The 27,050-nt window shown below is 43.0% G+C and overlaps 1 protein-coding gene and 1 long non-coding RNA gene across 6 annotated transcripts in view; one reads left to right on the top strand and one right to left on the bottom strand.

Annotated features, from left to right (window-relative positions):
- SNX27 (sorting nexin 27) overlaps nucleotides 1-17,765 on the bottom strand; it is a 70,081-nt gene extending 52,316 nt beyond the window's left edge. For both annotated transcript variants that reach the window (XM_086718227.1, XM_086718226.1), the window contains exon 1: nucleotides 17,455-17,765. In XM_086718227.1, coding sequence (XP_086574353.1) covers nucleotides 17,455-17,765 — 311 coding nt within the window. The remainder of the gene's footprint in view (nucleotides 1-17,454) is intronic.
- Nucleotides 17,766-17,807: 42 nt separating this feature from the next.
- On the top strand, nucleotides 17,808-22,628 carry LOC147578355 (uncharacterized). Of its 4 annotated transcripts, none has more exons than XR_015255118.1 (5): nucleotides 17,808-17,916; nucleotides 18,610-18,698; nucleotides 20,621-20,721; nucleotides 20,924-21,218; nucleotides 21,501-22,628. It is a non-coding gene; the product is annotated as an uncharacterized LOC147578355 (long non-coding RNA). The 4 variants fall into 4 exon arrangements; XR_015255119.1 differs by lacking the exon at nucleotides 17,808-17,916 and adding an exon at nucleotides 18,033-18,398; XR_015255120.1 differs by lacking the exon at nucleotides 17,808-17,916 and having other exon boundaries at nucleotides 18,033-18,698; nucleotides 20,985-21,218.
- Nucleotides 22,629-27,050: the final 4,422 nt, after the last annotated feature.

Below are 27,050 nucleotides of genomic sequence, written 5' to 3'. Positions count from 1 at the left end.
TAACACCATCCCCCAATAAAAAGAACTAGGACTCCTTGGAGAAATGGTTGATTCAGGACTGAGGCAAGAAATACACAAGATGAGCTCAGAGCTCATCTTCTGTAATAACAGAGAGTAAAGAAGTACTCAAAAACAAAACAAAAAACCCTGCACGTTAATGGGGGTATGGCAGGGTATGGCAAAAGTGTAAAGGAGCCAACTGAAAGAGCTATCCATGGTCAAAGCTGGAACAATTAGAAGGACAAAATAGAGCAGCACTGGATTATATAATCCATATTATATAAAATAAGTATCCAGGAGCCCATAATGATATAAATGACTGAATAAATTAATACATGGGGGAGAACAGACATCCTTCTCCTATGCAGAAGAATTCTAAATAAATTATATAGATACTATACTATAAAGGAGGGAAGCATCACCCCCCCTCAAGTGTAGACTGCACATAGTGTGACTCCTATCCAAAGGGTACAGTAGGGGAGGGAAATGAGAATAACCTTACAATGAGAATAACGTTACAGTATAGAAACCTGACAAACACAATTTTGGCCAGATGATCAACATCACAAATCATAATGATAGTATGTACTCTTAATGTGAACTGATGAAAAATGGCACTTTACCTCTGTAATATTCTTCACCCAGAAACCAAAACCCCAGTCTAATCTTGGGAAAAGAAAAGAAAAGAAAAGAGAATTCAGGCAAATTCCAATAGTCAGGCATCCTATAATATACCTCACCAATACTCCTCAAAACTGTCAAGGTCATCAAAAACAGAAAACAGAAATTGTTGCAGCTAAAATGAGCCTAAAAAGACACAATGACTAAATATAATGTGGGATCCTGGAACAGAAAGACATTAGGTAAAAACTAAAGAAATAATAATAAACTATGAGCTCCAGTTAGCAATAACATATCAACATTGGATCATTAATTTAAACAAGTGGACCGGGGCGCCTGGGTGGCTCAGTCGGTTAAGCGTCCGACTTCAGCTCAGGTCACTATCTCACAGACCGTGAGTTCGAGCCCCGCGTTGGGCTCTGGGCTGATGGCTCAGAGCCTGGAGCCTGCTTCCGATTCTGTGTCTCCCTCTCTCTCTGCCCCTCCCCCATTCATGCTCTGTCTCTCTCTGTCCCCAAAATAAATAAACGTTAAAAAAAAAAATTTTTTTTAAACAAGTGGACCATACTCATGTAAAATGTTCATAAAAGGAGAAACTAGGGGCACCTGGGTGACTCAGTCGGTTAAGCGGCCGACTTCAGCTCAGGTCATGATCTTGCAGTCCGTGAGGGCTGTGAGTTCGAGCCCCGCATCAGGCTCTGTGCTGACAGCTCAGAGCCTGGAGCCTGTTTCAGATTCTGTGTCTCCCTCTCTCTGACCCTCCCCTGTTCATGCTTTGTCTCTCTCTGTCTCAAAAATAAATAAATGTTATAAAAAAAAAAATTTTAAAGAAAAAAAGGAGAAACTATATGGTGGAGGTGGGGGAAGGATATAAAGAAAATGTCTGTTTGATTTTTCTGTAAATCAAACTGGAAAAAAGTATTAATTTTTAAAATGAGATTACAAATTGTATGTAACGGTATGATTACTGCATAAATACATAAATGCATAAATAAAAGACAGATAAAATACCAAAAGTAGGTACATTAGTATGGTAAGATGCCGGGAATTTTTTTTCTTTTCTTTAATCTCTAAATTTTCTCTAACCTATTTACAATCCTTTTATAATTTAAAGAATCAATTTTATACCACCACATACCTATTAGAATGACCAAAATCCAGACAGACCACTAACAGCACCAAATGATGGCAAGGATATGTATTAAGAAAAATACTCCTTCATTGTTGGTGGGAATGCAAAATGGCACAGCCACTTTGGAAGACAGTTTGGCAGTTTCTTACAAAACTAATATACTCTTACCACCTGATTTAGCAATTGTGCTCCTTGGTATTTACCTAAAGGAGTTGAAAATTTATGGGGCGCCTGGGTGGCTCAGTCGGTTAAGCGTCCAACTTTGGCTGAGATCATGATCTCATGGTTTCGTGGGTTCGAGCCCTGTGTCCGGCTCTGAGCTGACAGCTCAGAGCCTGCAGCCTGCTTCAGATTCTGTGTTTCCCTCTCTCTCTCTGTCCCTCCCCCACTCTCATGCTCTGTCTCTGTCTTTCAAAAATAAATAATAAGAAAAGGTTTAAAAAATTTTTTAAAAAAGAAAATTTATGTCTACACAAAAACCTATAAACAGATGTTTACAGAAGTTTTATTCATAATTACCAAAAACTGAGAAACAACCAAATATCCTTCAGTAGAGGAATGGATAAACCCAGACAATGGAATATTAAAGTTTATTTTTGAAAGACAAAGAGCATGAGCCGGGGAGGGACAGAGAGAGAGGGAGAGAGAGAATCCCAAACAGGCTCCATGCTGTCAGTGCAGAGCCCAACACAAGGCTCAAACTCACAAACTGTGAGATGACCTGGGCCAAAACCAAGAGTCGGACACTTAGCCAACTGAGCCACCCAGGTGCCTCCCCGCACAATGGAGTATTATTCAGCACTAGAAAGAAATGAACATCAAGCCATGAAAAGATATAAAGGAAACTTAAATGTATATTACTAAGTGAAGGAAGACAGCCTAAAAAGGCTAAACACTTTATGATTCCAACTATGTGACATTCTGGAAGAGGCAAAACTATGGAGAAAGGTAAAAAGATCAGTAGTCACTAGGGCTCAGGGGAAGAGAGGAATGAATAAGCAGAGCATAGAGGATTTTTAGGGCAGTGAAACTACTCTGTGTACTATAATGGTGGATACAGGTCATTAAAATTTGTCCAAACCCAAAGAATGTACAATACCAAGGATGTACCTAAGGTAAACTATGGCCTCTGGGTGACAATGATGTATCAATGTAGGTTCATCAATTATAATAAATGAGCCCCTGTGGTGGGGGATGTTTATAATGGGGGAGGCTATACATGTATGGGGTAGGAGGTATATAGAAGTCTCTGAATCTGTTCCAGTTTTGCTGTGAAACTAAAACTACTTTAAAACAGAAAAACAGGGGCGCCTGGGTGGCTCAGTCGGTTAAGCGGCCGACTTTGGCTCGGGTCACGATCTCGCGGTCCGTGAGTTCGAGCCCCGTGTCGGGCTCTGTGCTGACGGCTCAGAGCCTGGAGCCTGTTTCAGATTCTGTGTCTCCCTCTCTCTCTCTGACCCTCCCCCGTTCATGCTCTGTCGCTCTCTGTCTCAAAAATAAACACACGTTAAAAAAAAAAATTTTTTTTTTAAATAAAACAGAAAAACAACTAAATGTTTTAAATTTTAAAAATCAAGAACGAAATCTCAAAAAAATATATGCAAAAGTGGATCTGACCTTAGATGTCAAACACTGAAATTCCAGATCAGAAGACTAGAACTCTATCATGACTCCTTAGTAAATAATTCAATAACAAGATGGGAGTGTGCTAGTCTATTTCTGTCATGAAAATCAAACCAAGATATGAAATCTTCAAGTCAAAAAAAATGCTACACCTTAGGGGTGTCTGGTTGGGTCAGTCAGTACAGCATGCAACTCTTCATCTTGGGGTTATAAGTCTGGGCCCCACATTGGGCGTAAAGAGTACTTAAAAAAATAATGATTTTAAAAAGCTAGAAAAAAAATGCCACAGCTTAAAAGAGTTAAACAGTATTTTATTTCCACTTAGGAAGCTAGATTCACAAAATAATTTCAAGAGTCCCTATTTCTTTCCCTGTCCATCAATTAGAAAAACAAAAACAAAAACAAAAACTAAAACTATCTTTCCTCTCCTCAGTTAGGATTTAATGTAACCATTTTCCAACCTGAACAACTGCTGAATATAACTGAGCAGAAAACTACATTAGGGTCTCAAAATTACAATCAATTTGCTTTTTCTTCTTGATTTTTAAGAGCATTATCATGTAATGTAATAATTCTGACAAATTATTTGTTACTAGGAAAAGAAAATATTAAAAGTAAAATGTCTGGACTCAAACTATAGCCAAAAACAAAAAAAGCAAAAAACAAACAAACAAAAAACCTCACCATGGAGAGCCTGGGTGGCTCAGTCATTTGAGTATCCGACTACTGATTTCAGCTCAGGTCATGATCTCATGGTTCATGGGATCGAGACCCTTGTTGGGCTCCATACTGGCAGCAGGGAGCCTGCTTGGGATTCTCTCTCTCCCTGTCTCTCTTGTTCTAAGCTTATCTTTGGTTAATGAGGGGAAAAAACAAAAAATGTCAACTACGTGTAAACCAAATTAAATGATTTCCAGCATTCTATGCAAAGCCCTAGCTCACAAATTCCTTGGTGTATTAAGTATCAAAAGCAAAATTCAGTATTTATACCAACATTTTAAAGCACTTATACCCAGGAATTTTAACACTGGGCAAAAGAGAGTATTGATAACAATAAAATATGGCTCTGACAAAGTTGAGAAACAGAGAAGTGTGTCAATCACGTCTGATCTTCCCAAAGAGAGAAAAAAATAATAAGTACCTTGTCAAATAAGCTGCTTATCATCAACTGGACTCTTCACCCTTAGCTGGGTGTTCTATTCACAGAGAATACTGCCCGAGGCAGGAAAAGTACAAATAAGGCACACATGTATTTCAACCTTAATACCTCCTGCCAGAAGTAATAAGGGCTTATTACTTGGGAAGAAGTAACAGATTCCTCAAACTTTCTAATTCAAGGCAATTCAGTATACAAATATTACCTATGCAAGTAGATTTATTTTTGAAAAAAGTATAAAAAGGCTTTAAGATATTTTTAAAATAGGTATAAAATTACAATCAAGCTATTCAAAAAAAGCTCATTGTTATTCAATAATTACATGTAAGGCCTATGTAACCACTAGTCCCCAAGAATACAAACAAACTTGTTCATTTCCCTCCTTAACAGAACCCCAGTCTTATTTTAAAACAGCCTTCCAGAGGAAAAAAAAAAGAGAGAGGTTAGAGTGGGAGAGAGACAAAGCATAAGAGACTCTTAAAAACTGAGAATAAACTGAGGGCTGATGGGGGGTAGGAGGGAGGGGAGGGTGGGTGATGGGCATTGAAGAGGGCATCTTTTGGGATGAGCACTGGGTGTTGTATGGAAACCAATTTGACAATAAATTTCATATATTTAAAAAAATTTTTTAAATAAAAATAAAACAGCCTTCCAGGGGTGACTGGGTGGGTGGCTCAGTCGGTCAAGCGTCCAACTTCAGCTCAGGTCATGATCTCACGGTTTTTGAGTTCGAGCCCCATGTGGGGCTCTCCGCTGTCAGTGCAGAGCCCGCTTCAGATCCTTTGTCTCCCTCTCTCCACTCCTCCTCCACCCTCTCTCTCTTAAAAATAAATAAAATAAAATAAAAAAACCCAGGGGTGCCTGGGTGGCTCAATCGGTTGAGCGTCCGACTTCGGCTCAGGTCATGATCTCGTGGTCTGTGAGTTCAAGCCCCGCGTCGGGTTCTGTGCTGACAGCTCAGAACCTGGAGCCTGCTTCGGATTTTGTGTCTCCCTCTCTCTCTCTGACCCTCCCCCCATTCACGCTCTCTCTGTCTCAAAAATAAATAAAACATTAAAAAAAAAAACCCAAAAAACCCAGCCTCCTATATTTAAATCATTTAGGCTATAGACCTGTGTTCTAGGTTGCTAAGACACACCTAGTTTATATCTGTTGTCCTGGAATAATTAAGTCCTCTTTCATTTTCAAGTGCCTTGGTTTGGGTGATAAATTACATAATCCTTATAGTTTTAGTACATTTTGTCTGGGAGACTTCTGCTAAAATGCACAAGGTTCCTGGGCACTTGCATTTACTAATTTAGATAACTAAGGGCAGAAAAGTACCTAGGGGGATTTAAGGATAATTGTTCATCCCATTGGCAGACTAGAAGAGGAGAGGAAGGTTGAGACTTCAGGTCAACTGGGCTTAAGAAATGACCTGAGGCTTCTGTCCTTCCTCCCCTGCCAACCCCAGTCCAGGCAGGTACCATCTTTATTTCCTTGGCCCTCCCAAGGTTTACTCCAACAACAAACTGTTAATCTTCCCATTCCCCACCATACCATAAATTTCCTAAAGGCAAGGACTACATGTTATTCAGCTTTCTATCCGTGTCTAATCCCATGTTCATCAGGTAGGAAGCGCTCATTAAAATTTTTCCCTGAATGAATGAAAAAAAAATCATTAAGGCTAGCACAAAAAACATTCAATAATGGTTTTCCTCCATGCACTCCTTATTTTTAACTTTTACATTGGTTTCAGTGTTCAGGGGGAAGTACTAAAACCATTATGCAAGCTCTACATTTTTCAAGTTTTAGTATTAGTGATCATTTTGTTTTCTATTATAGGAGGTAATAAAAATAATGCTTAAGAGTAAAATATGGCATTCAATTATGTAAGCAATTTCAAAGTGGGGCTATGTTTTCTTTTATTCAAATATGTTGAAAATAAAAGTAACTAAATTGTTTTTATTAATTTTTTAAAATATAAACACTGACTCCAAGGATAGCAAATGAGGTTAGAAGGAGTAAGAAATAAACATGCTGACATTTAAAAAGCAAGTCTATAGGGGCGCCTGGGTGGCGCAGTCGGTTAAGCGTCTGACTTCAGCCAGGTCACGATCTCGCGGTCCGTGAGTTCGAGCCCCGCGTCAGGCTGATGGCCCAGAGCCCGGAGCCTGCTTCCGATTCTGTGTCTCCCTCTCTCTCTGCCCCTCCCCAGTTCATGCTCTGTGTCTCTCTGTCCCAAAAATAAATAAACATTGAAAAAAAAAAAAAAAAAAGCAAGTCTATATTTCATGTGAATTCTGGGAATAATCTATTGTAATTACACTGTTTCATCTCATGAAAATTAAATGCACCACACTTGGTATGAAAAAATTTAAGCACAATACGTTCCTTCACATGACAGATATGAATTACCAATAAGGTATTAAAGAAAGTTCTGATACTAAAACTATATACAATATTGACTTATTTTGATAGGATTTTGTTTTTAAATTTTTGTCTTTAAACATATGATCAACAAGTAGCAACTCATGGTTCTCTTGAAATATAAGGCTGGATGTGAAAATGGGTTACTTCTTTATGCTGTGGGATGATGAATGTTAGGGGTAAGAAAGCTACTAGTTTCTTTAGCCTGACAGCCTCCTCAGTACACTATTGCTGAGAACTTCTCCCTCAGTTATACACCAGAAAACAAACATAATTAGTCCTAAATCATTTCCAACACCAACTCAAGAGTTTGAGATCTGCTATATTTTGAACCACTGCCTACATGGCAAATTTAAATGCCACACCCAGATGTTTTTAATTTGGTATACTGATCACAATGAAAGTTAATTAAAGAATAAAATCCACCAGCTTTATCAACAACCTTAGTTTGCAAGTGACATAAATTACAAAAGATGGAATCTTAATTTTTTTAAGTTCTATTTCACGACTATTTCTGGATTACTACATAATGTGTTTTAAAGCATGACTCCACATGACTCCTCCTGTGATCTGTTCTAGGGTAACAGCCTGCACCCTGAATCCCAATACTTATCTCCTAAATATTCAATTACTCTCAAGAGGTACTATACATGAGTGCACAAACAAAAGTGTAAATCTATCACTACTGGGGAAAAAAAAAGGCTCAAAATACCTTCACCTATGACAGCCTTTAAAAATTAGTAACAACAACATTTAGTTATTAAAAGATATACTTTTGAAGGGATATAGCCCTTTAGCAGTCAAATAACACTCTTTAATTCAAATTAATTGTGGGCAATGTCTTTTGGAAGCTGAGGAACACCGAATACAGCTTCTGTAAACTGTGGTCTATTTCAACACATTGAACAAGAAGAAAGGTACAGTAAGACCTTTTCCAATCAGCAACATAAAGGACAACTGGGTATGGCAGGGAAATCTAAAGTAATCTATCAACACATAACTCATAAAAGTGTCACACTTACTTAGATTCAAAATACCAGCTATAGAACAAAAGTCATTGCTGTTTCCAAGTAAAGACAGATGCAGGTTACATCTTTAGAAAACAGATCCAAAAAGTAGTTTTTAACCCTACCAAAATACTGGGTTAAAAAAATTCCAGTAACCCATGGTGCATTCAGTAAACAAACTACACACTTTATAAGTTACAAACTTTATAGATGATTAAACTGATCAGCAAAAGAAGTAGAAGCTCAAAACTTTCACATTTTCCAAGATCACCAAAAATTAATTTAATCAATCTCCCATTTAAAAAAAATTTTTTTTAACATGTATTTATTTTTGAGAGACAGAGCATGAGTGGGGGAGGGGCAGAGAGAGAGGGAGACACAGAATCTGAAGTAGGCTCCAGGCTCTGAGCTGTCAGCACAGAGCCCAAGACTGGGCTCAAACTCATGAACCGTGAGATCATGACCTGAGCCGAAGTCGGACCCTTAACCGACTGAGCCACCCAGGCGCTTCAATCTCCCAATTTTTAAAACATGCTAAATGAACAAACTAGACAGACCTAAAAATATAAAAGTACCGCGGTCCTGGCCGGGCAGCAGGGAGATAACTTCCTGGTTTGTCCTGAATGGTTGTCTAGGAGTAATCAGTTGCTTGAGCACAGCTGGGAGAATATCCACAAGCAGCTGACTCTCTGCAGACACTCTGTAGTTTTCCAAAGAGAAGTAAACTAATTACTTGTGTTTCAAGTCCACAGAATACATAGATCTGTCAGTCTAGCTTTGCTCTGAGGTCTGACGGCTTGAGCAAAAATAAATCATTTAAAAGATGCTTTCATAACAACGGAAGTTCGTGGAAGGAAGTACACATAAGAATACTCAAATACAGTTCCTTACTCTGCAACTTTAATACCTTGTAGACAGGTGTATTTTCTCAACTATCTCAACCCTTACTTGGTTAGCAGGGAACACTGAGTAATAAACAAGAGACTACACACATACTACCTAGCATGTGGCTAATACAATACCACACAATTTAATCCTGAAGTACCCCTCGCATTACTGAGAGAAAGCAAAAAGACACTTTTTAAGTGTCTCTGTAAGGGCACCTACATGGCTCAGTAGGTTAAACGTATGACTCTTAACGTCGGCTCAGGTTATTATCTCCCTCATTTGCGAGTTTGAGCCCCGTGTCAGGCTCCTCCAGAGACAGTGAGGAGTCTGCTTGGGATTCTTTCTCTCTTCCTCTCTCTCTACCCCTTCCCCACCTGCTTAAAAAAAAAAAAAAAAAAAAAGGTCTTTGTATGAATTTTCATTCTGAAGGCAGACAACGGGTAAAACCTTTGTATTATGTTAAGTTGCCTGTCTGTCTTCAGTCTCCTCAACTCCCAACAATATGCTATATACAGAAACAAAAGATTTAAATTAAAGGAGGTATCTTCAAACACCATAAGCAGGGCAGAGCACACTGGACCTCCAGCATATAACGATCACTTATCAACTATAAACACAACAGTATGTATACTCACTTAACACTTGAAAGAGAAGTGGATATTCAAGAAGCTAGATTGTGAGGTAAAACACACAAAATAAAGGCAACCAGCTCCTCATCAGCTGTTCCCTGCTCTGGGTGTTAAGAGCTTAGTCGTTCTTTGTTCCCTTCTTTATATAGTACAAGACAGCCCAAGAGACTAGATGCTCTGAAATTCTTCTAATTCTAATAGTGATTTTCCTCTTTGGCCTTGGAAAAGTTAGTCAACCTCTTCAGGTAAATAATGAAATAAAAAGTAAATTCACAGGGAGTCCTAAATATTAACACACATATTATATTCTGATCTCAAAAACAGAACAGAATCCAAATTTGGTAGCATTGCATTCAAAGCCCTTTTTATTTTTAAATTTTTTCTTAACCTCTATTCATTTTTGAGATGGAGAGAGACAGAGGGGGAGGGGCAGAGAGAGAGGGAGACACAGAATCCCAAGTAGGCTCCAGGCTCTGAGCGGTCAGCACAGAGCCTGATGCAAGATCCTGACCTATGATGAAGTCAGCCACTTAACTGCTTAACCACCGACTGAGCCACCCAGGCACCCCTCAGAGCCCTTTTTAAATATTTATTAGAGAAAGAGAAAAAACACACACGCAGGGGAGGGAGGCAGAGAGAGAGGGAGACAGAGAATCCCAAGCAGGCTCCCCACCGTCAGCACCTGACTTGGGGCTCCAACTCAATGAACCACAAGACCATGACCCGAGCGGAAATCAAGAGTGAGACGCTCAACCGACTGAGCCATCCAGGTACCCCAAAGCCCTTTTTGATCTAACTTCAAGCACAACTGTCTACACATAAACAGCAATTTTAGATTCCTTGTTATCCTAAGAACTTTTCATATCTTCCTCCCTTTGGTCACACAGTTTCCTCAGCCTATGAAATCCCTCCCCCTTTTCTGCCTACTGAAATTATACTTGTCCTTCAATCGCCATTTAAGTGCCTTAAATTGACCTATCTACCCACCAATCATTTCAAGCATATTCACTTTCCCCTTTAAACTACCATTGTATTTTTCCTTTATCTCCATTAATTCATTTTGATTTACACACAGTAAATTGTTTATATATGTACCTTCTCTGCTACAGGGAATGCAGGGACTGTGACTTGTACAAGCCTAACGGTAATTTACACATAGTTTGTGCTTAATTATGGAACCAGACTGAACATAAGGTGATATCAGTAGGCCAACATCAGAAAAGTGATGCCCAGGGGCGCCTGGGTGGCGCAGTCGGTTAAGCGTCCGACTTCAGCCAGGTCACGATCTCACGGTCCGTGAGTTTGAGCCCCGCGTCAGGCTCTGGGCTGATGGCTCAGAGCCTGGACCCTGTTTCTGATTCTGTGTCTCCCTCTCTCTCTGCCCCTCCCCCATTCATGCTCTGTCTCTCTCTGTCCCAAAAAATAAATAAACGTTGAAAAAACAAAATTAAAAAAAAAAAAAAAAAGTGATGCCCAAATTACTGTTTTTCAAACAATGGACCATAACCTAATAGTCATGAAATTCATGACTATTCGTTCACCATCAGCATTCAAAAAACAAAAAATTCCAAAATACTGAACAGACTAAAAACTGTCAGGAGGCATGATACCAGTAAATACAGTTTAGTGAAACTTGTTTCACATGGATTTTTTTTTTGTATTTATATTGGGTTCTAATATAAAATGTATTTCTTACAGAGTTGAAAGTTTTTAAATATATATATAATGTTCATTTTTGAAAGAGAGAGAGACAGAACATGAGAGGGGGAGGAGCAGAGAGAGGAGGAGATACAGAATCTGAAGCAGGTTCCAGACTCTGAGCTTCAGCACAGAGCCCAACACGGGGCCAGAATCTACGAACCATGAGATCATGACCTGAGCCAAAGTCAGATGCTTAACTGACTGAGCCACCCAGGCCACCCCAAGAGAATTGCAAGTTTTTAAGAAATATTTTAAAACTGTGCATTAAGCATCCAAATCTTGCTTTTGGCTCTCGTCATGATCTCACAGTCCATGGGTTCATGCATAGCCTGCTAGGGATTCTCTCCCCATCTCTCTGCCCCTTGCCCCACCCCCTTTCTCTCAAGATAAATGAACAAACTTAAACTGCCTATGTATTTTTTTCCACACATGGAGCTGGAGTCATACCACCCATACATAGGTTTGTTTTTTTTTACAGGACTGCTAGAGCAGCACAGAAATCATCTACACAGCAGATAGTCAAAGAGAACGATTCTAAATGCCTCTAACCTAACCCACCACAATATCCAGTGTCAGAAATGCCACCATCTACCGAATAAATTCACCACAGATCATGCTCCCAAAGCACCGTGCAGTGATCAAAAATTGTAAGTGTCTACTTGTCAAGTGACCCTTTTGCTTATCCTAAGAATCACTCCCAACAGAACTTATCTTAAAAAATAATTATCCTTGAGAGCATGGTAACAAACCCTCACCTGGAACAAACTAGTCAGTGGGTGCTGACTGAACCCTTCTTCACAATCATTTATATGACCTAGACACATCTTCATGTTACTAAACAACAGGTTTGTTCCTGGTAATGGCAATGTTGTGGAAGTGATTTCCAAAGGGAAGCTAATGGTATTTTCAAATTTAGTTTTATTTGTTTGCTACCTCAACTACCTAGGGAATTAAAAGCGTGTCCTGGGACTGCAATTACGATTATGTCAGGCTCTCCTCACTGATAACCAATAAAGATAGCAACAAACAAGGGCAAAGAATAACCACTTTGTTCCCCCGTCACCCATTCAATTTTACAACCAGAGAGACGGTAAATAAAGATATAAGACAGTTATATTTTGTAATAATAGAACCAAAGCTCAAGCTAATATCCAAGTTTATAAGGATGTGACTGAATTTTAAGTGACTATTCAGTCAAGAATAGTTGACTACTAAGAGTCAAAAATAGCTCAGAAAACAGGGACACCTTGGTGGCTCAGTCTTTTAAGCAGCCAAAACTCTTATAATTTCAGCTCAGGTCATGATCTCACAGTTGTGAGATCAAGCCCTAAGCTGGGTTCCACACTGAGCACGGAGCCTGCTTGGGATTGTCTCTCTCCCTCTCTCTCTCTCTCTCTCTCTCTCTGACCCTCCCCCACTCACGCTTGCTCTCAACATAAACTTAAAAAAAAAAAAAAGTTAGAAAAATAGCTGAGAAAACAAAGAAATGGAAAATATACCAGATTTAAAATCCAAAGACCTGGGTTTAATTCTGGTTAACACCCATTAGTGCAACACCCAGTTTCCTCTCATAAAAAAGGGACAAATAATGCTCATACATTCATTCAGCAAGTATTTATTGAATAATACCCTCTACGTGCCATTATGTTGGCTAGGGAAACAACATAGATGAACACAGTCCCCAACCTCAAGGAATTTGTATTTTCCCTATCTCACAAGGCTATTGTTAAGATAAAATGTAAACACACTATGCAAACACACTACATGAAGTGCAAAGTGATATAATGATTTTATTAACTTGTTTTACCTCTTCATCACCCATCTTTACTACAACATTTAGAAAGATTCAATAAAGTCTAGATGAGCAGATGTAAAAGTCCACTATCTTACTTAACTGATTTTCTAAGGGCTGGAATTCAGGAGCCTAACAAATCACCATTAGTACAGTCTTTGTTCATAACTCTCAGTATAATCACGAAAATAAAATGAAACGAGAATTCAAGGCCTAGAACCTGTAGTGTCATCCAGGTCTGGGCTGGGTATGTGGGTTGTATTACCCACACCTGTCTGGCAAAGGGAGTAAAAAATAAACACTTCTAGGCCCCATGCAAGACCTACTGAATCATACAAAACCCTTAAAGGGTGAGCCCAAGAATCTACACTTTTGACGAGCACACCTAGTGATTCCTATGCTCACTAAAGCTCAAGAATCACTACCACAAAATTTTCTTTTGATTAATAACCATGATTTCAAACACTATTTCCAAAATCTATCTGGAGACTCTGGGCCAAATAGAAGTCAGCTACAAACGAGAAAGCAGTTCCTGGGAAGGTACTTAGCAGTCAACATTAAATGACTCACACTTAACTCATAAAAATGCTTCTTGTGGCACCAACCTCTTTTTAATCCAAACTTTCACATAAAATGAAGCCCCACTCACCAAAAAAAAAAAAAAAAAAAAAAGGAAAAAGAATGCCCATGAGATATCCCTAAATTATTAAAATTAACTCCAAATAAACAAATTTATATACATATAACTTCAATTTTCTTTCTTTTTTTTTTTTTTTTTTTTTTTGAGAGAGAGAGAGAGAGAGAGAAGGGGAGGGGCAGAGGGAGCAGGAGAGAAAGAGAATTTTACGCAAGCTCCATGCCCAGTGTGGAGCCCTATTCAGGGCTTGATCCCACCCAGGACCCTAGGATCAGGAGTTGGATGCTCAACAAACCTAGCCACCCAGGCCCGCTACAGCTTCAATTTTTCTTATGGTTTAACTTTAACAAGGGGAAGGTGATGGGAATATTATCTTGTAGCTATCAAGAGGGAAGGCATATACGCTACCCGGCATGAATATAATCATGATTTTGAATGCGTGCAAACCAATCTTTATCTTATTAAAGAGCACACTACCCAAATACCAAACTAGCCAAAAGACAAATATAATTCCTCAAAAATATGATGGTACCACAACCATATCCACTGTATGTTTAAACTCTCCTAAGGTCACCTCCAAGAAATCAGTCAGGAGTCCTTAGACTCCTACTTTAACCTTAAGAAAATTAACCTGAAATCAAATGTTACTTCACATACTATATAATTAGTGCAAAGATATATTTATTTTGGTTCTATTTATTCAAAGTATCCCTCCAGGTATACAGAGATCAAAGGGAAGACATTCAATATATGCTACACTGGGAAAAATTACAAGGTGGAGACTAACATTGCTAGTAGAAATCTTACCATCTGCAATAAAATTTAGAGCCCAGAGGGCTTGTTCATACTCTAGTACCAAAGAAATTGATGTTCTTCCTTTTGTCCAAGCCTTTCGTCCCTTAAATCTCAAAGTTGCACTCTTTTTTCACACCTCGCACCTCTATCAGTTGTCCAAACAACTGCAACATATGAAAACTGGAATAATCTGTACAGAAGGAAAACATCTAAAACAGGGACAAATCTCAAACAGCAATTATCAAGGTCCAGACATGCACCTATGACTTCTTACAAACTATGTCTACATAGTAATAATCTATCTGTGCCTAATCCTGACCCCACTCGGCACTTCATCAACATGCAAAACTCTCCTGGGACAACAGAGAAGTTAACTTAAGGAACTTGGATGGGAGACAAGAGAAAAGCTCTAAGGAGTGCTGTCTAAAGAATGCTTTATGAAAATTAGCATCAACCTAACCAAAAGCAAAACAAGTAGCAGGCACATATATCCCTCAAGAATCATGTCTGTTTGACTTCTGATTTCTTCCTCTCACGTGAAAACCTAAGGAGATAATGGAGACTTTGGAGAAGGGAAGAGACTCTAGAACTGAGGTCTCAGAGAACTTGCTAACTTGCTTGACTCTCTGTTGCAACTATCACCATTTCCACTCCAGTAGCAGAGAAGCTTCACAGAATTTGGAAATCAAAATAGTTGGAAGGTGAGAAACCACTGCCAGTAAGACGTCTGATCACCACCGCCTTCCAAAGAAAGGTTCTCTAAACAAAAAGGATTATTTTACCCTGCCCACTTTCTTGTCTCTTTTAAGACAAAGTTCTCCAGTCACCACCAGAATGTGCGAAAATTCAATGTTTTCTCCCTAGAAGGAGGGATGGGCCTGGACTGGAACATGGGCCTGAGGCAAGTCCTTCTACTTGTCCTAGCAGATCTGAGGTCTCCCAGTACCTAATTTAGATCTAGACTCTGCTGCAGAATCATAATAAAGGCAAAAAGCTACTATGTTAGTTCACATATATATACACATATATGTTTGAAATGGTTGATCACGTTAGCTGTAGTCTTCCTCAGTTATTTATTTTCATTTAGTTCCTTTAGCTCTTATAAAGAGTAAATGATTTAGAACTTTATCAGAAATTTACAATTTTAAATAAAGACTTCAATTTTAAATTTAAAAATAAACAGCTGGATCCAAAGTTAACTTCCAAAGGGAAAGGAAAATGACAATTCCAAGAGCTTCTACCAGAAGGAAACATCAGCCACAGATTTTGAGTCATCTAGAAAGAAAAGAATTAGATGCCCAGGTATAAAGCAAAAGGTCACTACTGCATTCTTTATCTGAAGGCGCAGACGCCTGAGGATTAAGAATGTATTGCCAGAGAATAAGAAAAGAGCATACCAGACACTGATGAAAAAAGAGAGCATAAACGGAAGGTTTAATAGCTCCAAACACTTACTCTAGTGAGCCGCTCTTTCTTCAGAAGAGGAAACAGAATGAGTGGATACCGTAGAGTAAGAATGTCCAGGATAAGGGCAAGGGGCATAAGGTGGGGTGGATAAGGGGTGGATTCCTCTTTGGTCCAGATCTTCAAGATACTAACCTCTTTGAAACCCTGACCAAGCAAACCTACCATTTTACTAGAGGAGAGGCTGGAGGTTATGGAAATTAGAAAAAACATTTATAAAAAATGAGAAAGACTTCATGAGGGCAAACCCAAGCCCTGAGGGAGAGGGCAAAAGTCTGAAAATCAAACAAGGTTCAGTAAAAAGGCGAGAGATCCAGGACTGAGGACTGCTGAGGAGAATGTTGATAATGAGAGCGTAAACCCCCCCACCAGTCCACCCGCAATCACCAAACGAATTTTTTTAATACAAAGTACAAAGTACAAAGCCACAACACCTGGATAAAAGGGTGGAGCGGGTCTGCGCGGAAACTGCAAGAAAGGCGGCATCCGGCTGGAGCTTTATAGGGATGCGGTGGGGAAGCGAGGATGGAGTGTGAGGGGGGAGGGGCTGCAGCAGGGAAGAGGATGGGTTGCAGCAGCAGAAGGGGCCTAAAAAGAGAAGGGAAAGCAGCCTGGAGGAGGGAAAGAACAGGATAAAGTCAAGCGCGGGATCACAAGAGGATAGAGCAGGAGAGAGGATGGAAAGACATGCCAGGGAAAAGGGAGGAGGCTGGAGACGCCAGAGAGGGGCATAGTTTGGGGAAGTGAGAAGGAAGGAGAGCTTCACCGTAAACTGACTTTTAGTAGGAGCATGGAGCGAGCAGGAGTGAAGACGGGGAGCCAGAACAGGGACTCTCCGAGGGATGTAGTGATGGGAGACTCTAGATTCAAAATCCTGGTGTAATACGGAAAAGAAACGACCGTGTCCAAGACACCCTCCCCCACAACCACAACCAAAACAAGGGCGTGCGAGCCAGGGTCAGAAAAGGAGGTACACTCTAGGGAGCGTGCATCCAAGAGGGAGGGGAGGAAAGGGACACACGGCAGGGTAGAAAAATGCAAGGGGTGCGTAACCAAAGGGAAAGGGTATCTAAGGAAAGAAAAAGGAGTGCAGCGGAAGGGTGCTGTTCCCAGGGGAAAAGTGGGAGCCCACCAGAGGTCCCGCCTACTTGGTCTAGGGGACAGAGGGGAGGTCCACAGGGGCGGCCGGCAGTAGTGGAGAACAAGAAACTATGATGCTGGAAAACTTGGGGAGGACACGACAGGGGCCGGGTCAGAAAAGGAGACGCTGTCAGCGAGGGGCAGAAAGCAGCATGCTCAGGGGGGAAGCAAAAGAGCAGAAAAGAAGGCGAAAGAATGGGGGCAGGGGTAAAGCGGCGGGGGCGCAGGGACGTAAGCTAGTTACAGGGAGGGAGGTGGGGGTCGCGGAAACCCAGGGTGCGGGGAGATGAAAGGGTCAACTCCCACGGAGGTGCGGGGTCTGAGGGGGACCGGTTCGCGAAGGCCAGTTCAGGGTCTGGGGGAGGGGGGTGCGGCCTGAGGGCGACAGGAGTAGAGGGAGATGCAGGGACTGGCGGAGGAAACGGGGCGGGGTGGGGCGGCGGGCAGCCCAGATACTCACACCTCCAGGATGCGGTCCCCCTTGCGCACCCCGGCCCGGTCGGCCGCCCCCCCGGGCAGCACGGCGCTCACATGCTGCAGCGGCGCGTACAGCTCCCCGTTGATGCTCCGCAGTTGCCCGCCCTCGCTCACTTGGCCCCGCACGTTGAAGCCGTAGCCGGACTCGGACTTGACGATGCGCACGACCCGCGGGCCGCCGCCTCCCCCGCCGCCGTTCCCCGCGCAGTGGAGCCCAGAGCCCCCACCGCCGCCGCCACCTCCGTTCCTGTGAGGGGCTGAGGGGTGAATCCCTTCCCCGTCCTCGTCCGCCATCTTGCGAGCGAGCGAGCCGTACCCCCGCCCCCCTACGCCTCCACTCCCTCCCCGCGCGCGCTCGCCCTTCTCGGCAGCCGCGCGACCCCCGGAGCGCGCGCCCGCTCCGCCGCCCGCGGAACCCGAGTCGGCCACAGAGCTGCCGGGGGAGGTAAAGGGGTGGCCGGGGGCGGAGGGAAAACGGACGGTTGGTATCCGTGGAGCCTCCTGGGAGTTGTAGTTTCTGGATGGTGGGGGCGGGGGAGGGCGCCGGGCCCCGGCGGAGGTTATGTGACACAGTTGGGGAACAAAGCCTGCCGGGAGTTGTAGTTTGAACAGCTAACCTAGCGCCGAGTCGGGCATACTGATTGAGCTCGTCACGTGGAACGAGTTTTTTTCTTCTTTCCTTTCGTAACTCCGTTCGTAGTCTTTAAAGCAATAATTTTAGGATAAATTGACGTTTGTGATTCAACAGACTTAAGTTACAGTCTTAAATGATAATAGTTCATTTGTTCAGTACCTTTTGTGTTCCCATACGTTAGTTTATTCCATGGCCCCAACAAACTTGTGAGCTGACTGGATCATGAATTCATTTGTCTGTTTCACTTATTAGGAAGCTGAACCGTAGAGAGCCCAAAGTCACCCAGCTATTAGGTAACAGGAACTAAGGCCCGGTTTTTCGCAACTTTTTTTTCATGTATTGCAACTACATAAAAACTATGCCCCAACTGTACAAAAAGCATATGTGGAGGAAACATGTCTCAGCGATTTAGAACTGGATATCAGAGGGGCCAAGTAATAATTTAAGTTGGGCAATGATTTTGAAGTTACTTTAATTTCAAATTTATTTTGTTTCTTCCAACAGCACAGTAGGATTCTTTGCCAATGGCAGCAGTTGATGTTTTTTGGCAAACTACCCAAACGCAAACTCAGTGTGCAGAATGCCAGGCAAAGGCAAGTAAAAACAGTAAGAGCAAAAATAATGAAAATAGCTTACTTAAGCAATTAGTACTCAAGACTTGTATTTGATTTTATGGTACTGATGGGCTAATGAGTTAGTCTGTTACTGTTTCGTGGATGCTGACAAAAGTCCCAGAATCCCTGGGTGGGAGACAACGAGACTGTTATGACACAGGAAGTAACATGAACTTCAGCACGTTTGTGTCAATTCCTCTTCCCCCAAGTCTATGGGAATGACACCAATGGCTCAGATGAATGCTGTGCATTTGTTTGGTGGATTTACACCACAGCTGAGAAACACTGAGCTTGGGGAACCTGCCATTTTATAGGGAAGCAGTGAGCAAACCTTTGTTCTTTGTGCTGGAGGGAGACATTACTTCATTCCTTAAAGTTGCTCATTATAAACACAACCCTGGGGAATGATCCTGGTAAAGAGCAGTCAGAGTCTTGAATTTTTGGCATACCCAGGAAGATGGGTAGAAGCATGACAGACTCCTGAAGGCCTGTCTCTCAACATTACCCTGTGTCAAACACTTCTAAGTGCTTTACATCTATAATCTCATTTAATCTTCACAACCCTGTAATGTGCCCTATTTATAGATGAATAAATAGGCAGAGAGAGGCCACAAAGCTAATGAACAATCCAGGAGAGGGGCACCTGGGTGGCTCCGTCAGTTGGGTGTTGACTCTTGATTTCAGCTCAGGTCATGATCTCATGGTTGGTGGGATCAAGCCCCACGTCAGGCTCCATGCTGACATGTGGAACCTGCTTGGGATTCTCTTTCTCCCCCCTCCCCACCCTTCTCCCACTCATCTCTCTCTCTCTCTCTCTCAAAAATAAATGCATAAACTTAAAAAAAAAGACAATCCAAGAGAAGCGACAGGAATGCATAGTTAAAAAAAAAAATAGTAAAAGTTAACTTGCAGAGAGAGATCTGATGACTCATAAAGCAACAGGTGGGCACCTGGGTGGCTCAGTTGGTTAAGTGTCCAACTTTGGCTGGAGTCATGATCTCCTGGTTGGTGGGTTTGAGCCCCACGTCAGGCTCTGTGCTGACAGTTCAGAGCCTGGAGCCTCCTTCTGTGTCTCCCTCTCTCTCTGCCCCTTCCTCTTCCTCTCCCTCTCTCTCTCTCAAAAATAAGTAAACATTAAAAAAGATTAAAAAAAAAAAAAAAAGCAACAGGCAACCCCCTGAAAGAATTTGTGGACTATGTACAGGTTTCCAGTAGTTGCTCAGGATGTGGGGGAGGGGAATAGTGGAATAATTAAGATATTGCAAAACTGTGGGATAAGGATTCAGTTATTAGAACATAAAAGTTAGGGGTGCCTGGGTGGCTCAGTCTGTTGAGCATCCGACTTTGGCTCACGTCATGATCTTGGTGGCCTGTGAGTTCGAGCCCTGCGTGGAGCTCTGTGCTGACAGCTCGGAGCCTGGAGCCTGTTTCAGATTCTGTGTCTCCCTGTCTCTCTGACCCTCCTCCGTTAATGATCTGTCTCTCTCTGTCTCAAAAAATAAATAAACGTTAAAAAAATTTTTTTAAAAAAGAACATAAAAGTTAGTATGACCTTATTTTATAACCAAGCTAATGAAGAAGAGTGTCAATAGTTACACAACTATTACAGCAACACAGCATTACAAAGCTGCCATGTTGTGATTAGAGAGTTCTAGACTCTCTAATAGTGGCTAGGGATACAAAGATAAGTCAGATGGTATCTAAACTCCATGAAGGGCAATATGACGTGGCGAAACTCACAAATGCACACACGCTTTGATCTGGCAAGTCCACTTCTAGGAATTCATTCTAAGGTCCAACTTCTACATGTGTGAAGTGACATTTGTGTGAAGATAGTCGTTGCAGTATTATCTGTATTTGCAAAAGACTGGAAATAACCTAATGTTTATGTGTTAACTTAGGATACAACCACAATGGAAAATTGAAAACTGTAAATAAAGAATAAGGAAGCTCCTTAGGTACTGAAATGATCTGGTGGATACAGTACATAAGTGGAAACAAGGTACAGCACAGCCTGTAGAACATGACACCATTTTGGTATAAAAGGGGCACCATAGGTATGTTTTCATCTGTGGAAGTATTTGTATCTCTGGAAGTATTCACCAGAAACTGCTAATATTGATTGCCTCTGGGGAAGGGGACTGGGCAGCTGGGGTGGGGACAGGGGTTGGAGGGAAACTTTTCATTATATAGTTTTTTTGTAGCTTTGGAATTTTTAGATGAATGTGTTGCCTATTCAAAAAAATAAATACATAAAATATGTAGAAAGGATGAGATTGGAAGAAAAGGTGATCAGAACATCAAAATAAGAAACGAAGACACCATTACTCCTCTCAAGAACTCACCATGTAGCAAGAGAGACAGCTAAAGAAGAAGTTACAACACTGGCCTTGGGTCTCTGGAGTAATGAGAGCTGTGATACAGAGACCTGCACAGCTGGCAAGAGTGCCCATAGGAGCGGGGCCTTCAAAACGGAACCGCTAAACTGAGTAATCATGGGTAAGAAGGGTTAGTAAGGCAGAGAAGGATGGTGGGGAAGGGCACTTCTGACCGGGGGAACAGTGCGTTCAAACAGAGATTTGAAAGAGCAGGGTGCAGAGTGAAAGCCGCCGGCAGTTCGGTAGGACTGCAGCCGAGGGGACGGGGCAGGTGGGCCAGAATAAAAGGAGGTATTCAGATATTGATCATCGTGTCCAAGAGTTCGAACTTCATTCCCCAGTATTTAAGGGGCCTCTGAATACTTTTAAGCAGAGCAGACATATTACTATATTTGTGTTTCAGAATGTTCATCCTGCAGGAAGCGTGAACAAAACGAGGTCGTACCGACTGAGAAGTTGGTGGCGTGATTCCCGCAAGAATTGACGAGATCGAGTCTTGGGCAAGGGTGGTGGGAGGAGGCCCCCGGGGCGGAAGGCGCTCGGCTCCCCTCCGAGCCCCTCTGTGAGGGCGGGGCAGGAAAGAATGGCCTAAGAGCCTTGACTTGGCGGTGTGATTGCCCAAGACCAGGGAAGAGGAAGAGGCCAGCGGGGAGGACGAGAAATTCAGTTCCGGGTGTGGATTGGAGGGGTTTGGGGGAGATCCAGGCAGGATGGATGACTAATTGGGTGGACACGTGAATCGCGCTGGGGAAGGGGTCTGGCCCGAGCATGGATTGGTGAGCGTGGGCGCCAGGTGGTAGGGGGTGGTGGATGATGCACCAAAACAGAGCGGGTAACAAAGTGAGAAGGGTGCCAAGTCCAAAACCTGGAATGGTGCCCCCTCTAGCCGGTCAGGAGACTTAAAGAGGAAAGAGACCTGGTGACGGACTGAGAAAGAGGATTCCCAGAGCGGGGGACGGGGGTTAGGGGGCTAGGAGAGAGTGGGGTCTTGGAACTCACCAAAGCTGCCTTTGGAAATGGGACCCAGACCATTTGCAGAGCACTTCCAACCCAAGAGCTTACGTGGTCCTCCCAATAGCAAGGTAAATAGAAGTACCTACTGGAAACCAGGCTCAGCTAACCAGCAGGCCCCACTATAAACTGCTAGTTGATAGCAGTACTGAACCCAGATTTTCTGACACCATGGCCAGGACTCTCTTCACTACCCAGCTTTCTTTTGGTTAAAGAAAAAAAAAGTTCCTCCTACCCTTTATGATGTACAAAGTCAGCAGGTTCTCCCAACCTGCTGGTTCTCCCCAACCCCACCTTCAAACCTTTGTTTGTGTATAGTCCTTTGATCCTAGATGGCCCACCTCTTTTCCTCTTTGCTGGTCTAAATTCTACTCCTTCAAGCTCTTGCTTAAATCCCTCTGTAAAGCCTCCCCTGAGGATTCCAATTCACTCTGACTTCTCTTTTTTTTTTAGATTCCTGTGGCAAATACACCTTCCAGTGACATCTCTCTCTCTCTCTCTCTCTCTCACACACACACACACACACACACACACACACCTTCCAGTGAGTCACACACTTGTATAATCTCCCATTGCCGGGGGGGGGGGGGGGGGGGCAGGACTTGTGGCTTGCTTTTAGGCAATAGAACATGACAAAGGTGATGTGTGTCACTCCTATGATGACAGTTACATTATATAACACTTCTTAGGAGACTGGGGTCAGAGAGTCTCCTGCTGGCTCTGAGGAAGAAAGCTGCCATGTTGTGATTTGCTTATGGAGAAGACCCATGGCAGGGAGCAGCAGGGGCCTCTGGGAGCTGAGACTCACCCCTAGCTGACAGCAAGAAAACAGGACCCTCAGTCCGGTGTCTGGAAGAAATTCTGCCAATACCTGCATCAGCTTGGGAGAAGATCCTGGGCTCCAGTAAGAAACAGAGCCACGCCAGCATCTTGACTGCAGGCTTGTGAGACGCCACAGGGGACTTGGCTAAGTTGAACCCAGACTCCTCACCCACAAAAACTATGAAATAACAAATGTGTGTTGTTTTAAGCTGCCAAGTTTGTGGTCATTTGTTACGTGGCAGGTAACAAACGTAGCTCCTATTGCATTATCGTGTGTCCCTCCGTTCAGACCATAATAATTTAATGTCTAGTCTAGCTTTACCTTTCCAATCTGAACAGAAGCTTCTTGAAAACAAGGAACCTGTCACACGTGACTTGTGTTCTCAGAGGGTAGGAGAGTGAAAGTCACAATAGAAAGTATTGGTGGAATCTTAGTCCAGGAAAGAACCATAAAGTGGCTGATAACGTGTGCTGCGTAGGGATGTGGTGGGGCAAAATGAGGAATGTGTGGGAAACACGTAAACTGATAACTGGATAGTTATCATTAGATATATTAATAAATACCACATCTAGCCCCATTCCCTCATTTTGAGGATGAAGGAATAGCTCCCTCCACTACCACCCTCTAAAAAAAGAAATAGACCCAGCAAAGTACCATGACTTGTCAAAGTCACTCAGCAGTTCTGAGGCCAGAACTCACCGCTCAGAAAAAATATTAAATGGGTTAAATGAGGCACTAAGGCAACCCATGAATTCACGGGTTGAAGAAAACAAAAAGAAGGCCCTTTTTCTTAGACCCTGTCCCTCATTCTGACTCTCCTCCTCACTATTTTTCCTGTACTTTTTCCATGAAGACCACATGAAAAATTACTTTTTTGGTAAATTGAGTAACTGATTTGCAACAGTTGATCATATGTACAGACTAGAGGGTTTCTTCAAGATTCCTTTAGTTGCAAGGGACAGAAACTCAGTTCAAACCAGCTTAAGCCACAAAGAGAATCGATTGGTTTACGTAACTAAGGATGACACTGGGTATCCCTGTTAACCGTAGCTGCATAACAAATCATCCCAAAACTTAGTGGCACGAAACCATCATTTTATTACGCTCACAGACCCTGCAGGTCAGGAATGCAGATAGAACACATAGAGATGACTGGTCTCAGTCCCGTGGTGCCTAGGGCTTCCGCTGAGAAGCCTTGAAAGCTAGGGTGATTTGAAAGCAGAGGTCATCTAGGAATGTCTTAGTCCTGGCAACAGAGGCTAGCTGTCTGCTGGGACTTCAGCTTTTGGCCTGACTCCCATACATGGCCTCTTCATGAGGCTTCTTCTTGGCTTCTTCAAGCATGGTGAAGGTTACCAGGACCTTTCTTCTAGTCCTCTTTCAGTACAACTGGCTCTCCCCACATCTGCGCCAAGAGCCTTTGAGACAAGGAGGCAGAGAGGAAGACTCGGAGCCAGTGAGTCACATGAGCACTTAGCACCAGCAGGTGCTGGCAGCTCTCACAAAGTCTATTTACTGACAACACATATCTACTAATATTAACTAATCCCTCAGATGTTTGCAAATGAGGCAAAGCTGTGAGGAGCTGTGCGGAGAAGCGGCAGCTGGGCATCCAACCCCAACACCCATTCGTGGAGGGCCACATCTTCCACCGGAAGCTACCAAAGCCCAACCCCATGTCCAATCCCTGGAGCTGAGCAGTTCTGTTACATAGACTTGAAACCCGGAGTCTCTGTTGATATTTAACCTACTCACTTCAGTCTTTTCCAAAAAACAAAGTATGAAGATCTTCAACAGAGAGCACCCACCATTCCCTTAAATTCATGTCCCAGAGACGTGATCAGACAATTTTCTCCTTATGTGTAATCTTCCATAACTAAAATAAATTCTGGGCAAATGGCCTCCATCAAGCTGTGAATGCTGTGTGCCCTCCAAAGCACAAACATTGAACATTAGCCATCAGTCCTCTTCATTTAGCTCCTGAAACCAGGCAAGTGCTCCACAGCTCCCTTCAGGGACAGCTCAATCCCTACTGTCACTCCTCCATGGCCCTGAGGGTGGGGGCAACAAGAAATTGAAGCACCAGCTCTATTGCCAGTAGGTAAGCAAGATTATCTTTCTATATAAAGTTCATATCCTTAAGTCTTGGTTCTTGGTATTCTAGAACTTTTGCAAGACTATAATCTAATGGGAACTGGCTTCTCAAGGAATCAAGGTCTATTATGTAATTGAAAGGCCCTTGGACATGTCATCTGGACCCTATGGGCTTTTGTGATGATCTGGAGTGTGATTATTGCTGATTGGAACTCTGGAGGGGATGGGCCGGTGCCAGTGCCCAGCACACCTCACCTCACTGGGCTTCCTCTCCTTTCCACACCTTAAGGCACCCAGTCTGGTGCTTTTCATGCAATAGACACATGGTAATTTGGGCTATTTTCCCCTCTCAAAACAAAACAAAACAGTGTTGGCTTTTCAGAAACTTCCATAACCAATTCTTTCCTGGGTAAGGGCTTGCTAAACATGAGCAAAAGAAACGGACACTTCTCAAGTAGCTCTAGGAAATACTACTGGTCTAACACACGAGCCTTACAAATGAGTTTTTAAAATCGCCTTTTAGCCTGCCAAACTTCCTACCAGCCTGTAAAATGCTCCCGGCTCTTCTCAAAGCTCTGTCTCTGATGATGTGAGCTGTAGGCAATTTAAACGAGGACAGCGATACATTTTCAATTTTTCATAAAATATTTACTTTCCTAGAATCCAATTTCTTTTTTAGGCTTGGTCTTTTATCTTTTTGGTGCTAGACTTAATTTGCAACACCGCTGCCTTGTCTCATCCCAACCTGGCTGGCAGCCCTTTGCTAAAGAAGTGAGTTTGGCATTCACAGCAGGAAAACTTCAGGGCCCCAGGCGACGTTGGAGGAGAAAGCCTGCTTCTCTTCCTGTAGGCCTCCCCCGCTCCCCCCTCCCCCTCCCCCCTCGCCCCCCCCCCCCCCCCCCCCCCCCGCCAGCCCCCAACGTGGCCACCTGCCCAGGTGCTCAAGGCCCTGCTGCTGCCCTCTGGTGGCCGCAACCTAGGGTGCGGCGGGACCTCCCCTTGGCAAACAAAAAATCCTCTAATTTTCAGGTTAGCCAGCTGAGTAAATATGCTCTGAAGGCATTCCCCACAAGACCCAGGTCATTTAAAAAAATTTTTTTAATGTTTATTTTTGAGAGAGCATGTGTGCCCACGCTGAGTGCGGGAGGGGCAGGGAGAGAAGGAGACAGAGATTCTGAAGCGAGCTCTGGGCTGTCAGTGCAAAGGTGGCCGTGGGGCTCGAACCCATGAACGGGGAGACCATGACCTGAGCTGGAGTCAGATGCTCAACCAACTGAGCCATCCAAGCACCCCAGACTCATGTCATTTTAGAGCTGGAAGGGACCCTAGTCCAGCCACCAGTTTTTATGTTTTTTTTTTTAAGAGAAGGACCCCCAAAATGAGAGAGATTCCATCATTTAGCCAAGGACACATCCTAGTGAGAAAAGTAGCTTGGAATGGGACCTCCATCCTCACTGGAAAACAAGGAGGGAAGAGGAAGTTTTAGACACAATGATACTGAAGAGTTGCAGACTTGGGGAGCCAGATGTGCAGAGAAATCTGGTGGGCTTCTCTCCACCTGTCAGCAACTCCCTCCCCATCTGCTGCTCCCCAAGGAAAGCTGCTTTGTAAGTGCACATAGGCCTTGGTTAAGGACCATCTCCTCCTTTTTGGAGCACTTTCTTATACCTAGGACACAGCATTCTGGTGTAGGAGATCTAGATTCTTGGGTTTTGTTTTTTTTTTTAATGTTTATTTTTGAGAGAGAGAGTGAGAGCGAGTGGAGGAGGGGCAGAGAGAGAGGGAGACCCAGAATCTGAAACAGGCTCCAGGTTCCGAGCTGTCAGCACAGAGCCCGACGCGGGGCTCAAACCCACGGACCACAAGATCATGACCTGAGCGGAGGCCCAACCGACTGAGCCACCCAGGCACCCCCTGGAGATCTAGATTCTTGTCCAAGCTTCTACCTTGAGTCACTCACCCCCTCACCCCCACCTTTGGGCCTCGACTTCCTTACTTGTAAAGTGAGGAAGTGCTGTGCCTTCT

The sequence above is a fragment of the Puma concolor genome, chromosome C1 (genome assembly GCF_028749965.1).
Source record: "Puma concolor isolate L17-30 chromosome C1, mPumCon1.1.hap2, whole genome shotgun sequence".
In the NCBI taxonomy this organism is placed as follows: domain Eukaryota; kingdom Metazoa; phylum Chordata; class Mammalia; order Carnivora; family Felidae; genus Puma; species Puma concolor.
This window is presented reverse-complemented; position numbering and strand designations above follow the sequence as displayed.